The sequence below is a fragment of the Gambusia affinis genome, linkage group LG01 (assembly GCF_019740435.1).
Source record: "Gambusia affinis linkage group LG01, SWU_Gaff_1.0, whole genome shotgun sequence".
Classification (NCBI taxonomy): domain Eukaryota; kingdom Metazoa; phylum Chordata; class Actinopteri; order Cyprinodontiformes; family Poeciliidae; genus Gambusia; species Gambusia affinis.
In genome coordinates, this window is record NC_057868.1 from 37,170,441 (window position 1) to 37,184,806 (window position 14,366).

Here is a 14,366-nt window from a genome sequence, read left to right on the forward strand (position 1 = left end):
TTGTGGCCGCCCATCTGTTTTCTCAATAATGTATTGACTTACTATTCAGAAATCACTTGCTGATTTTTTGTTGGTTGTGCAGGAGGCTCTGCTTCTGCTTTTCAAAGATGTATGGTTGTATAATTGTGCATCTATTTGCAGCCATTTTCATGTGTGGGTGTAAATGTTGAGTTGGGGGGCGTGGCATGTTCACTGATTGGAAAAATATAAAATCTTTTAGTTTTGTTCTGGCTGAAGTCAGATTACTTACAAGTAGATTTTTAAGCCCTTCATTGTCATTTGTTCTACTGGAAGCCTTATGCTGAATTGATCTGACATGTATTTAGAATTTTTAGATAAGTAAAATTTTGTTGGTTTAATCTATGTTAGATGTTTTCATATTGCATTGTTGACACTGTGTATATATATCAATAAATTATGTCATCACATACTTTTTAAACAGAAAAAAAAATATTCCTGATGTCTCATATTTTACCCTTGAGAATTTAATTGCTCTACTGTATGTTTGGTAGCTGTCAGCTTGCTTTTTGTGCTTATGTCTGGTATTACCAAACCGCTGCTCAGCAGAGAAGATATAGCAGTGTGGTTAGAACCATATTTACAGCATGAAATTTGTCCAAGTGTAGTTACAGGCTGTTGCATCAGTGGTTCTGCTCTCCTTGTTAATCGCTTTGCTCCACTGTCTTGCACACTGATCTTTCATCGAGCAAACGGTGATGAGACTTAGAGTGAGAGCTGGATGTTAGTGTCCTGCTGTTTGCGAGACGCCCTAAAAGGACTTCACCGCCGACCCACAACATCTCAAGGTCCTTCAGGACTTGCTGGCCAAGTTCCGTTTCATTGTCTTTTTGCATTTTTTTCCTCCAAAGTGCAGCAGTGTCAGCAGGAAGTTTAGGCATGTCTTTCACTAAATTCAGTCCAGACACTAAATCCTGAAAGTGTAATTTATGAACTGGTCTCATGGGATCCTTTTGAGTCTGTCTTCTATGATAAACCAAATTGAGCTGTTCTGTTATCTGTGCTGTTATTCGTCGTGCTCTTGCAAGAGAAAAAAATAGTCTTCTTAATACTCTGAGTATGGAAAAATGTAAGAAGGAACACAAAAGAAGACTAACGTCCAATGGGAGCGTCAGGCTGTTTATACAATTTAATTTAATCTCATTTGCAGCTCTTTTGGAAAAAGGCATTTTACGTATTTTTATTTAACTATAATTAAATTTAGAAAGAACAAACCAAGACTGTTTTACAGCTCTAGAATAGTTTTAGCAGAACATATATTTGATATGTGCAGTCAACGCCCGCCTTTTAGTTCAGTATTCGCAGATTTTTCAGTAAAACATACATAACTCCAAAATATTCATGTGTATTTCCATAGAGCATATTTAAGAAAGAAATTACAGCTTGGAAAGCTAAATACCTGCTCAAAATGTTACCTGACAAGCTTTTTGCTTGTGTTTGCAAAGCAGCCAATCCAGGACAGACACTCATTTTGCTTGACACTGATTGGCTGTACCCTCAAGAGTCTAGATAAGGACTTCTGTGATGGTGCTAAGATGCTTTCTGCTGTATGTATTAATGTTATACTTGCTGACTCTTTGAAATGTTAAAATAGGCTTTCTTTAGAAGAGGAAAATAGCAGCAGGCTTGCTATTTCAAGCGACTGTGGTAGTTCTGTATTGTATTGAAACTAGGTAGTTAAAGCTCTTGTTTTCACCCATATCCATGTGGCATTCAAATAAAGGTTAGCTGCCATATTTGCCAAATTTGCATACCATATACTTAAAAGAGCTGCTTTATCTTCTTGTGATTATTCTTCTGACCCTGTTTGACACGTGTAGCTAATTATTTTCTGTAGTCCACATAATTTCAATGATGTCTGTGTAAGCAAAGCTTTGAATTTGAATTGACTTTGAGAATTACATTAGAGCTGACAATTTCTCTATAACATATGTTAAATTAAGTCAAATGAAGTCAACATTCTTCAAGTAACATTACTAGAAAACAGCTTTCAAGTAATTAAGACTTAATGAGTAGACTAAGGTCTGAATATATAAAAATGTCTCCTCCTCCCCCACCAGTGTGATGATTAGCTCCTATTTTAAATGAGGAGAAAAGACAAAGATCTTGACCAATTTGTTTTATTCATAAGTGTGATTGTTTTTCACTATGTGAGCACTATGGGAAGAAAAATGTGAGCAGTCATGTGTGTTTTCTTCATCAATACTGATGGACATATGTCAAACCTATGCCAAAAAGGACATTTTCTTTCTCAAAAATGACATATTTTGGACTCACGCTCCGAAACTGATAGATTTCCCTCAGTTTCCTCGCATATATCAGAGAAAGTTCTTGGCAGGAACAACTGTTGAACTAAACTTGGCTGTAAGGTTTTGATTTGATTTACAATGTTTCTGCTTGAAAATTCCAGTTTGCTTTGTTTGCATGTTGGGTGAATTGGACTCATCTGCTCATTCTAAGTGGGAATGTTATCCTCAGCTCGGGGACTGACTGACTGACTGCCTGCCCGCTGGCCGGTATGCTTACTTTACCACATGTGAAACGCTTGTACGATGGACAGCAGCACAACTAATGTCTCGCAGAGGGAAATTCAGAAAATATGTGCACATGTTGCTCAAGGTCCAGCATGATACAGCAGTGGGAGAAAGCATAAAATTCCAATTTTGGCACACTTAGTGTGGGAAGTTGTTGAACTTTTTCTCCAGGGATGTTTTGAATACAACCATAAGTGTTTCTTTTCATTCTTCTCCCTCTCAGTTGGGAAAATCAAATGTTTTTTCAAACTATACCATTTGAGGATTGCAGTTTGAGTTTGTACTTACTTCAAAATTACTTTAGCATCCGTGCAGGTAGCTTAGAAACATGTCTTCACTTTAAAGTTTCCAGGAAGTTGCTCAACATTTCCAAATCCAGTGTGTTTCATGGCAAACAGAAGTTGAAAGTAAAAAGGATAAAACTGAGAAACTTACCTGCTCTCTGTTTAGTCTTCCTGTTATTTGATAAGTCTAGCTCTCTCTCTCATTTTGTCACAGTTTGAATGAACTGCAGACATGCCTCAACATGTTAGATATCTATTTTTTCTTTTTGAATAGTATGTTTCATCTCAATTTTGAAAATAAGAGACACTGACTTTTCTTCCCTCAGTAACGGTGTCCGTTAAAGATGGGGTTGTTGACATGGCATGGTTACATTTAGAATGACGCATTTTCCTACAAAAATAATGTTTTTGAGTTTCAGGATTAGCCAAAGATAAACTATCAAGTATTTGTCTCAAAAGATCAACTGGATTTTCCATTTGATCTATGAATTTAATTTTTAAATAAAAGCCGTAGTATTTTCATGCAACTTATAACCACAAAGTTATTACATATTTCTATTTTTGTGTAGTAACTTGTAATAATCACTGAATTGAAGCTTTGTTTTTGGCCTATATTTGGTCAATTTGTTTTTGTTCTTGATAATAATATAGGGTGCTGATCCATCTGTTCTTCTGTTAAAAATGTAAATCATCTATTCCCTTCCAAATGTAAACCAGATTTTAAGCTTAAACTCAATGAAACATACTTGTTTCTTAATTACTTGTTTTGTTTTTTTGCTTAATTAAACAGTAATTTACTACTCCATATGAAAGTATTAGTAAATAATTCTCAGATTGCTTGAACTTTTAAAGATGACACACATACTGATGTTAATCAATCTCTTACAGTCGGAGCAGTTCTATAACTTTTAATGTTAATTTGAGGTTTTAAATTCTGCTGCAAGATTATTGATGGGCTTCCTAAAATATTATTTAGATCCCCAAGCTCCTTCTTTCCTATACGGTTTATGAGCTGTGGTCTGTGGCTTTTTAAGAGATTCACCACACAGCTAACATATAAGCTAATAAAAGGGATAAGTGGCAGGGGTGTGGCAGCGTATGAGAAGGAAGAAACGATAGCGGTGTAGAGAGCAGACGGGCAAAAGTTCACCCTCAGCAGGCAGGCTGGCCATTCGAGGCACAGAACCTAACACGCTGACAAACCCAATATGCACTTCAAACTTAAAAAAAAAAAATGCAGTGTTGATTTTGGAAAAGCTTTGTGGAATCACAAGAGAGGAATATTCATTGTCAGCCAACTCCGGTTTACCTTTCTCCTCTTCTTTCCCGTTTCCCGCAAAAGAACAGAGGTTGTTTTCAGGATGGATGACAGACGGAGTGATTGAGCAACTTTTTCTTTTTGGCTCGTTAGTTTCCTGTGCTGCTCTGACAGTAAAGAGGTTGGAAATCACAAGCAGCTCAGTTCACTAGTCGCTGACATGATGAAATTTGGTTATTGGAACAGCAAGAAGTGTTTAACACTGATGCACATAATCACAAAATTAAAAAAGACACACCTGAATATGAAGTATATCGTCATTGTATATTGTCATAAATAGAAATGCATCCATGGCTGTTTTTTTCTGACAGTGGAGGCTCCCCGTAGAAAATCCTGTGATGGTCTCTGTATTTGACCCACTGGAAGAGTGTGTGGGCTTGTAGAAACGAAACTTGCCAGTCAGCTGTTCGGCCACACACACAGCAAACTGGCAGGGCTTTTTATCTAACCCAGGGATCTGCAACCTTCCCAAAGAGACATTTTTGCTCTTAGTCCAGCTAAATAAAACAGGTTTTGAAGCCACAAATATTACTTAACATTTTGAAAAAAATCCATCTTACAGTTTTTGATGAATATCTTTTACAGGAAATCTCTTATCTTTAAAGAACAACAATTTTACTCCTATTTTTAGGGGTGGGGGTGAGTGGTTTAACAGAAAATCAGGATTTTTTTTTTTAAATGGCTGTTTATAATTTTTTTAGTCAAAGTTTTTAAGAGTCATTGTGGAAGGTCCCATGAGGTGCAGGTTGCAGATCCCTGGACTAACACCTTCTCCTCTAGAAAAGCTTATCTGAATAAAGTTATTTTGTTTTACATGGACTTAGATATATGTGATAACACAGTGATGCTTTTCTGCAATTTTCCAAACAAAGAATGTATATTTTTGTCTTAAAGATGAATATTTATCATTTTGCAAGGATATTAATAATGCACATGTTGCTTCATATTGGACTTAGTCGGAACCAGAAATATGATATTCCCACTTTCCAGACAGAAATCCAAAGCAGTTTTATTATGATGGGCATGTTTGAGCTTTCAAGCTGAAATAAAAGCTCAGGAACAATAGTAAGAGGGTGTCGAGGAAATTTAAAACCCATCCACCTTAAACGTATTATGATTGGGTTAGTTCAAAGTAGAGTGCAGGGTGAGTGCACAGTATTATGAGGTGAGGTAATGTGACACCAACTGCTTGAGTGCATAGATTTCCTTTAAGGTCATTAGTTCAAGGCTAGCATTATTATTTGGCAATAATAATGTGGTAGTAATGTGTAAGATTCAAGAAAATCAGGGGTAGTTGCATTGGCAGCATGAAGTAAAATACAGCTATTGCTTGATTTGCCAAGAAGTTTCTGATGGAATAACTTTCACAAATGACCTGAAGAAAAATATTAAGTGTTAAGTTAGTCCTCTATGTAGTCCTGTTTAATTTCTGTTTGTCTAGTGCTCTACATGGAGAAGACGAGCATGAAGAGGGTCAGAAGGCGTTAGCAAACAGCAGACTAAGAATAACTCAAGCCTCAAAGTGAATATTGAGTTCTTCCACCCACCTGCTCCAGTGAGCCATCCAGCTCTCTATTCCACCCTCATTTAAGGTACAAAAACATCAGATATCCCTCGCAACATTCTCCAGTCCCTCATGGATCCCAAAGAGTTTATATTTGGTCCCTCAGGGAGGTTGTTGGTCCTCCCTGGGGTCTAACTCCTAAAGATAAGAGTGCCACCTATATGGAAAGCTTTGTTATAGCCTCATTTTATGGCTGAAAAGCCAAATTCGTCCCCACTAGGGATGCACTAGTCCATTTGTTTCACTTCCAATACCGATATCTGAGGTTTAGTATTGGCCGATAATGATCTGATACAGGAAAATAGTTCTAAATTGATTGAATTTTTTATTTATTCAAACACAGACATGAATGTAATAAATTACGAATTTATTTCATAACTGCACCAGTACCACACACCTAAATATACTAATAGCTTCACAAACTTGATCAAACATGTAAAACCTGTAACTGGGCCATTCAAACTGCTGTGAAAAAGGTGGATATAGTCTGGTGTCGCACACAGGCAAAAAAGCGCATTTGCTTGCTGATTGAATGTAGCCTAACAGAATTATATCATAAAAAAAAGAAAAACTAAGACAGTTTATTCACTCACACAACTTAATACATTCCATGATGAGCTTACAACATACTGTTTTACCAGATAATACCCATCACAGATTAACACAAATCATAACTTGTGTGGACAAACTCGTGAAGTTCCAAAGCAGACTCTTGAGATTCTGTCCATGAACACCACAAACAGGATCTGGCACCAGGATTGGCACTGGTGGAGTCCAACCCGCATTGGGAACAAACTTGACTTGAATTCAAAAAACAAATCATGTTTTGATTGCACAAGGATTGTCAAAACATCCCCAGCACCACATACTCACTCGGCAACCCTTGTTAACCTCCGTTTACCAGTAAACAGTCGTAAGACATTCCTGGATCCACAAACCGCATGTAGACAACAACAGAACTTGTTCAACCTTTTTTTATTCATTATATGATGTTTTTTCCCCTTATTTCTCCAGGAAAAAGGGGGGGAAAAGCAGAATGATGATGAAATTCTGGAATTGTTAAACTTGTGGACCCATTAAAGCTCTATTTTCCATCCTTATTGTTATCCTGGCCTACTGCAGCAACTCTCATCTGTTGCTAATTGGATTTGAATGACAGCTTACAGCTACAGAAATCTACAGAATGTTTTTGGGGTCCTTAATGTTTTTTCGGAGGTCACTTCGTGGACCTGGTGTCTGCTTGCTGCTCCGAATCCCATCACCAAATCAGCAGACAGATTTGCTAAGACATCTGCTTCACAGCATGAACTCATGTAAAAACCTTTGCGTTTTGACTTCTTTTTAAAAACAGTTCTTTCTGTTTCTACTCCAATATCTGCATTTTCTGCTGGTTGCTGCAAAGAAATGCTTCTGGTGTTTACTTAAGGTATCACAGATCAGAAGATTTGAGCACTCCAGGCTTTTCTTTGGATCGATTCCCAGTCAGCTTGTCGCCAGCCAGAAACCACCAGAGCTGCCGCTTGCTCAGCATAATCTATTGTTATTATGCTGTTAATGCTGTTAAACTTCGCTGCTTTCACATATGCAGGCTTGTTTGGCCACTTCTGCTTTTAATGCCATCTGTTAAGTCCTAATCATTCATTAAGGACAGGGTGTGCAGGAGTAGATGTGTGAATCACAGGAGGATGTACAGCAGTGTAACAGGCTTTAACTAGCCACCTGCCACAGGAGCCCTGTTGATCATCGTGTCATTGCCTGTGCAGTTTGTGTGAACGGGGTTCAGCTCGCTTGCACGGCTGGGAGATCTCCGTCCCACTTAGGAGACGGTTGCCATAGTTACGGGCCCACGGCAGCATGTGCATCCATTATGGGGGGCGTGTGCAGTGAGACAGAGGATACAGCCTAAGGGCAGCAGCTGTCCTGTGAGTCAGAGATCACACATCTGCTGCACCGCTCCGGCCGAACCGAGCGTCGTCCACTGAACGCCCTGACAGCTAACAGGTGGGATCCTTGTTCGCCACTGCTGGAAAAACTAATGCTGTTCACAGTCTTGTTCTTTTTCTTTTTCAGTATAAGATGATAATCTTGGAATTCAGATTGTTTTGCAAAAGAGAAAAGTATGAAGAGGATTAAAGCCACTTAAAAAAAGAGAATTTGGACTTTACTCTAAGATCTCAGATTTTTTTTGTCAGAATTTTGACTTCAATCTTCTGAAAAAGTAAAAAATGTGAGATTAAAGTCATAATTCTAAGAAAAAAAGTCCAAAGTATTTTTTTTCTAGCAGCTCTAATCCTCTTCCGTAGAAAAGAGACTCCTTGTTTTCAAAGTTTTTTTTTTTTTTTTTTTACAAAATAAGATGTAAGCTCACTACTCACCCCCTTATTCTTGTAGCCCATAAATAACACCTTTCTTTAAAGAACATCAGTTAACAAAGAGAATCATGCTGACCAAAGCAGGATTGGGCTTTATAACAAGATTCCCAAGCTTTACACAAATATTACGGAGCACTTTACAATCAATCCTCTGAAAATTGAAAGAGTTGGGTTGGCACTGCAAACTTACAAAATCTGGGCAAGTCGGCTTTGCAAATACCAGCTAACAGCGTCAATTAGCATTGCGCCTAGATAGTTCAACTTCCCAAGCTACCTATTCTTTTGAACACATTAGTTGTACTTTCCCAAAAAAAATAGAGCAAATTGACAAATTTGCTGAGTGATTTGGATTACATTCTAAAGAAAACTTTGTGACTCCAAGAATTGGCAGATGTCCATACATGTAGACGCCTGTCTGACAAAAGTAAAAACAACCTCTTGTGACTTTAAGAACCCTTTTGAGTACAAATCTTGAGATAAAGTCAAAAGATTCTCACAATCCTTCTTAAAAATATCTACTATATCTGAAAATAATATGCCTTCTGATTAAATGCATGAGTTTTTCTTCAACTGCTGGATGATATGGCTACTAAGGGGCAATATTAAGCTGCCTCTGATAAACCGCTGATCATCTGAAAATAGCAAAGCTTCTGAAAGCCAGTGTTGACATTTGGAAAATAAAATCTGACATTTCAGAATCAGCTGGCAGCAGCTGAGAGGCATGAGGACAACGGGTCCAAAGAAAAGCCAGTGGCTGCTAAGCTTTCCATTATCACATAAAAGCTGTAGTTTCACAAAAAAATTGCTTCAGCAGTGAAAACGGCTTTACACACTGTGACCGTACCCCAAGCTGTGGTTGGTTCAAAGCTGTTCAGTGGGAGATCAGTCCAGTTTATAATAACAAGCATCCACATGTGGAATAATATGGGATTGGTTATTTAAGTAATGCATATCTCCAGTCTTTTTGAGTTACGACTTTTGACATGGATTTCCTCTCTGGACGATTCCTCCTTCCTCTCTCTCGGTTCATGTAAAGGGAGATGGAGGGCGGTGGAAGCTGTGGGGGTGGACAACACATGCCAGCCTTTGTCCCAAGCCAGATAATCCAGCCGGAGAGGGAAGAGATGAGGTCCAAGTTATGTCTGGTGCCAGCCGTGGCCGAAATACGCCACAAATGCTATCATCAGGAGACTGCTGCATGATTCGCAGCATAACCTCAGGATCAAATGAAGTCAAGTGTGTGAGGGAGTGCAGCTGAAGGAGCTGCCAGAAACAATCACCCTTTTCGTACCAGATGAAGGTTTAGGAAGAATTTCTGAGTCAGTTAATCATGAATTAGTTCATTATATTTGTGCAAATTATGTCCTAAAGAATTTAAGCTGGCTACTTGCCAACAATGGTGGCTCAAAAGGAGGCAAAGTACAGTGAAATATTAGGTTTCATATTTTTTTTTTTATCACAAGAATATAGCCATAATAGCAGAATAAAGATGTAATATTGCCAGGTGAAATTAGTAAACTTACAAGAAAAATATTGTTTAAATGAGAAAAAAAACGTGACTCATCAAGATCTGATGTGTGGTTCTTTCTTCGAAATAAATGGTAGATTATGCATTGGTTTCAGTCTATTGGCACTGATGATAATTTGATGCATGTATTAAAAGTTTAGGTATTTTCTTTATTGTAAAAGCGATATTAATGTACATGTTCACAACTTTAGAATTCTAAAAGAAGCCCCACCTATCTACTGACATCAAACAGTGAGCATTCATGTAATGTGGGGTCCTCAGTTATGAGGACGCCTAGAGGTCAATAGAGCACTTTTTATTACAATGAACTTAAATTACTTCTTGTTGACACCCAAATAAAGGTTTGTGTGTGCAGACAGTGTTTTAGTTTGTTTTGCTAAAAATTTGAACGAAAGAAAATAAGATGGGAGGGACTTACAGCTGTTTTGGTTAAAATTTCAACATGGCACAAACTCATTCTCTTTTTTGGGTCAATATTTAAACCACAAGTTTGATTCTCATTATTGCTCTGTGTAGCTCCATAAACATTTATGCAGGTGTCAGCAGATTCCTGCCCCGATCGCATATTTAGCCCACGCAGCTGACCATCACTTTAGTCTGGGCTTAAAGTTGGTGCTAAAAATGGAAAGATAAGAATGAACGCAATGACAGGTGTATTTAGAATGGAGCTGGAACTAACAATTATTTTAGGTATTGACAATTAATCGATTAATCAAATTTAAAAAATGGTCACTTCTGCATATTTTTCATTTAAGACTCTTTTAAGCAGCATTGGAAATACATTAAAAGATTCAAATAAATAATTCAATTCCTTTCTTAAGAAGAAAATAAACACTGTATTGCCTAAGGGCCAGTAACAAGGCATGCTTGATCATTTGCAGCAAGAAAAATAATAATTCTAATGTCAGTAAGTGAATATTGAGTTCTTTCTGCTTTTACTTACTATCAGGTTTAGGGCTGATCTGTTTATAATTTCTTGGATTAACCCATTAATAACTGGACAGCAAAAAGTGCGTAAGAGATTTTGTTTTTACTGAATTTGAACTGAGTGCCACTTGACAAATTTTGAACATCTCCACAGATAAAAGCTTTGACTTAATTACTGCTCTTAGTGTGTTTTTTCTTCAGCAAAATGTCTTTTTTTTATCTGTATGGTCCTGTTAGCAATTAATCGATCACTAAATTAGTTGATTTTTATTTAAATAATTGATTAACTGACTAATCACGATTAATCTGATTAATCCTTTCAGAGGTTATTCTGAATATTGTAAAAGTGAATCCATATGGTTTCTCTGCACGTCAGCTGCTAGTCCCCCCACTCTGACGTCAGCAGTGTTTTTGTAAGGGCTGCATCATGGAGCAACATGTGTTCATAAATCACATCTTTCTCTCTCTCTGGGGCTGGGGTGGGGGCTCCAGATGCAGTTGGGCGTGGATTCGGTGGTGGCGGTGGTTTCAGCAGTGTGTAGGCGGTTTGTGTCATGAAACCGCCGTAGACATGTTTCACCTCGCTGTCCGGAGACCACGTCTGTCACTGTGTTTTGACAGATCCTCGCTGCTCCCCAAACGGCGTCTCGCCCCAGCTCTCTCAGCGGGTGCAGCTCAAACACGTCTGGCTGCTGCTCCACAAAAACCCGATCTGTCACTGGCAGACTTATGGAGTGTCGCAGAACCCTGTGAGAATGTGGGAAAGCACTAAACTGACTGGAAAACGGCTGTTTTCCTTTGAGATGAATGGCCTTTGTGGAGTTGTGTGGTAAAACATTGCTTTTCAGGCATTGAGTGATTCATGTCTCTGTTTCCTTTTCAGGGCAAATATTGATGAAGTGGAGACAGAAGTTGTGGAGATCGAAGCAAAACTAGATAAGGTAAAAAAAAAACACTGTCATTACGGCTAAATCACTTCATTAAGCAAAAAAAAATTGAAATGTGAGATGTGCTTTTGTATTCAACATTTGTTACATTTTCAGAGGCTGCAGTTTACTTTCACAATGCAATATATCAAACAAACCAAACCCTTTGAAAAACTTGTTCCTTCCACCCCTCATCTCTGGTGACGCTGCACCAAGGACCACTGAAGGAAACAACACAAAAGTCGCTGAAAAGTATACTGAGCACAACTTCTTTTTTTAAAATTAGTAAGCAAAAAATGGAGTAGCATCATAATTCAATGGTTGTAGGATTTCTCTTTTGGTTTTGGTAAAAAAGCACAAGCCATTTCTCCCGCTATCACTAGACTCTCATGCTTGTTTTGGTTGTGTTTACCCAGAATGCCCTGTGCTATGGTCCACTTACTGTTTTGGAGTGCCAGAATTCATCTCAGCCAAACCGAGACTACTGGTTTTAGGTGGTCCAGAGATCACTTTTTCAGTCCACATCAGAGATTGATTACGCATTCACACTTCCCCAAATGGACTGGATTTCCAGAAAAACAAATTAGATTTCAATTAAAGCTGTGCAAACAGGGCTGGTGTGAATGCACACCAGCCCTGTGAACACATTAGTGAACACACGTCTTGGCGCATACATCAGCAGCAAGCCACAAGGAAAGTTACAATGAACTTGCTAGCATTACGTCTGTGTTAGCATTACTTCTGTTGTGGCTTTTGTTGTTTTGTTGTGGCTTCTGTTACTATTTGTTCTTGGGACATTTTGTTGTGCTAAGGTTTTAGTTGTTTTTGTTTGTCTTATTTCATTTTCCTTTGGGATTAATAAATCTCTATTAACTTAATTGTTGCAGTTTGCAGGCAGCTTTTACATTTTATTGACCTGTCAGGATCCACATAAAAACATTTTTATACAAGAGCCAATAAGTTACAAAAAGTTGAAGCAGCAGCCTCAAATTTGCTGTTTACATCAGGGCTGCTGCATCAATCAGATTAAAATAATTCTCTTTCGGGATGTGCTGTGGTGGCGCAGGGGTTGAGCACAACCCACATAAGGAGGCCTTAGTCCTCGACGCGGCCGTCGCAGGTTCGATTCCCGGCCTGGCGACCTTTGCCGCATGTCTTCCCCCTTCTCTCATTGCCCACTTTCCTGTCAATTAACTATCAAATGGAGGCCACTAGAGCCAATAAAAACTATAAAAAAAAAAAAAAAAATAGTAATAATTCTCTTTCAGTCATGGCTTCATTTGCTGTATAAGAAAGATCATCCAAATTCTATACACAGAAAAAAGCTAATTCTTTCATGCTACAGCATGTTGCAGCACACATCAGACACAGTGATCCTGTTAGACTCACAACTCCCCTCCAAGCAGTACCTAATCCCATACGCCTAACATTAATCAGTTTTGCCGCTGGCTGCCTTGTTTCTGCTTAACTGACATCAAATGTCACTCAGTCCTTTTAAACAGTTCAGTGAGAGGTCATCAAATTGTGTCTTGGCTTTCAGAGCCTCCAGTTGCCCTTTAATGAGGAAGCCAGATGCTTTTCCTGTAATACTTGTGTCAGGAGTCCATCTGGTCCAGTCCTGACCCTGACCCTGACTTTGAATCGCAGTATGTTGGATGGAGACTGGATTAGTCAGGCTGGCCTTTTAATGCCATCAATACTGGAAACTGCTGTGATTTTTATCTTCTAATCTTCCATCCATCATTTCCAGTCTTCAAACCCAGTAACATCTTTACATGTAAAATAACTTAAACCTATGGGGATATATTGTAGAAGGAAAACCGGTCCATGTGTTTGCTACTACTTGGCTGGACAATTTTCATTTTTTTTTGCTATTAGAATTTCCCAAATTTGTAGTCCTGAAGTCCTTCAGCTGATCCCAAATGCTGCAGCAATATTAAAATTAAAAGGAGAGATCATCCATCCATCATCTATGCCTGCTTATCCATTCAGGGTCGCAGGGCAGCTGCTGCGGTCTCTTGCGGTCATCAGACAAAAAAGGCTGGTTATACCCTGGAGAGATCAGCAATTCATCAGAGGGCAGAAATCATATTTCTTCATTTTTAGCTTCTATTCATTAGCTATCATGATAATTTTTACATGTGAAGCTCTGAATGACCCAGTTCTATCCTGTTTTATACATTTCTTATTCTTCCATATGTTTCCAACAGAGCACTGCTTTCAGACTGTATGAGTGAATTATATTGGATTGAACCGGATCTCAATGGGATTTTATATAATTGGATGTGAATTGAAGATTTTTTTTTCTAAAAGTAGAATTTGAAGCTGATCTTTTATTTATTTGGCTCCTTTCCTGTGGAACCATCTGCTAGTTTCTTTCCATAAAGTCTGTTCCCTGTCTACTTTTGAGTCCATACACTGTAAAACATTTTGAAAGTGGTTTAACTTGAAAATGAAGGTTCACATTCTGCCTTGAGAATGCAAGTAAAGTCAATAACAACATAATTTTGGATTCAAGAAAGTTGACTTAACAACCAGAGACAAGTTTCTAAACATTGTTTTTAGGTTCTAATATCTGTGAGACATTTTGGCTTTATAGTGTAGTTTAAACCAAATATTTTTTTCACAAAATGCAAGAAAACTGCAGTCACCAAGTTGAACAAGCACACATATCTGTATTATTTTCATTCACATTTTCAAGTTAATCTAAGGGTGAACAGAAAAAGGATGGATGGATGGATGGATGGATGGATGGATGGATGGATGGATGGATGGATGGATGGATGGATGGGTGGATGTGCGACAGACTGGCGACCTGTCCAGGGTGACCCCGCCTCTCGCCCAGAACGTTAGCTGGGGATAGGCACCAGCAACCCTCCCGACCCCATTAGGGAG

At 38.4% G+C, this 14,366-nt stretch overlaps 1 protein-coding gene across 3 annotated transcripts in view; it reads left to right on the plus strand.

Annotated features, from left to right (window-relative positions):
• Window positions 1–14,366, plus strand: part of acap3a (ArfGAP with coiled-coil, ankyrin repeat and PH domains 3a) — a 58,704-nt gene that overhangs the window by 14,465 nt on the left and 29,873 nt on the right. For all 3 annotated transcript variants that reach the window (XM_044120295.1, XM_044120311.1, XM_044120303.1), the window contains exon 2: window positions 11,429–11,486. In XM_044120295.1, coding sequence (XP_043976230.1) covers window positions 11,429–11,486 — 58 coding nt within the window. The remainder of the gene's footprint in view (window positions 1–11,428; window positions 11,487–14,366) is intronic.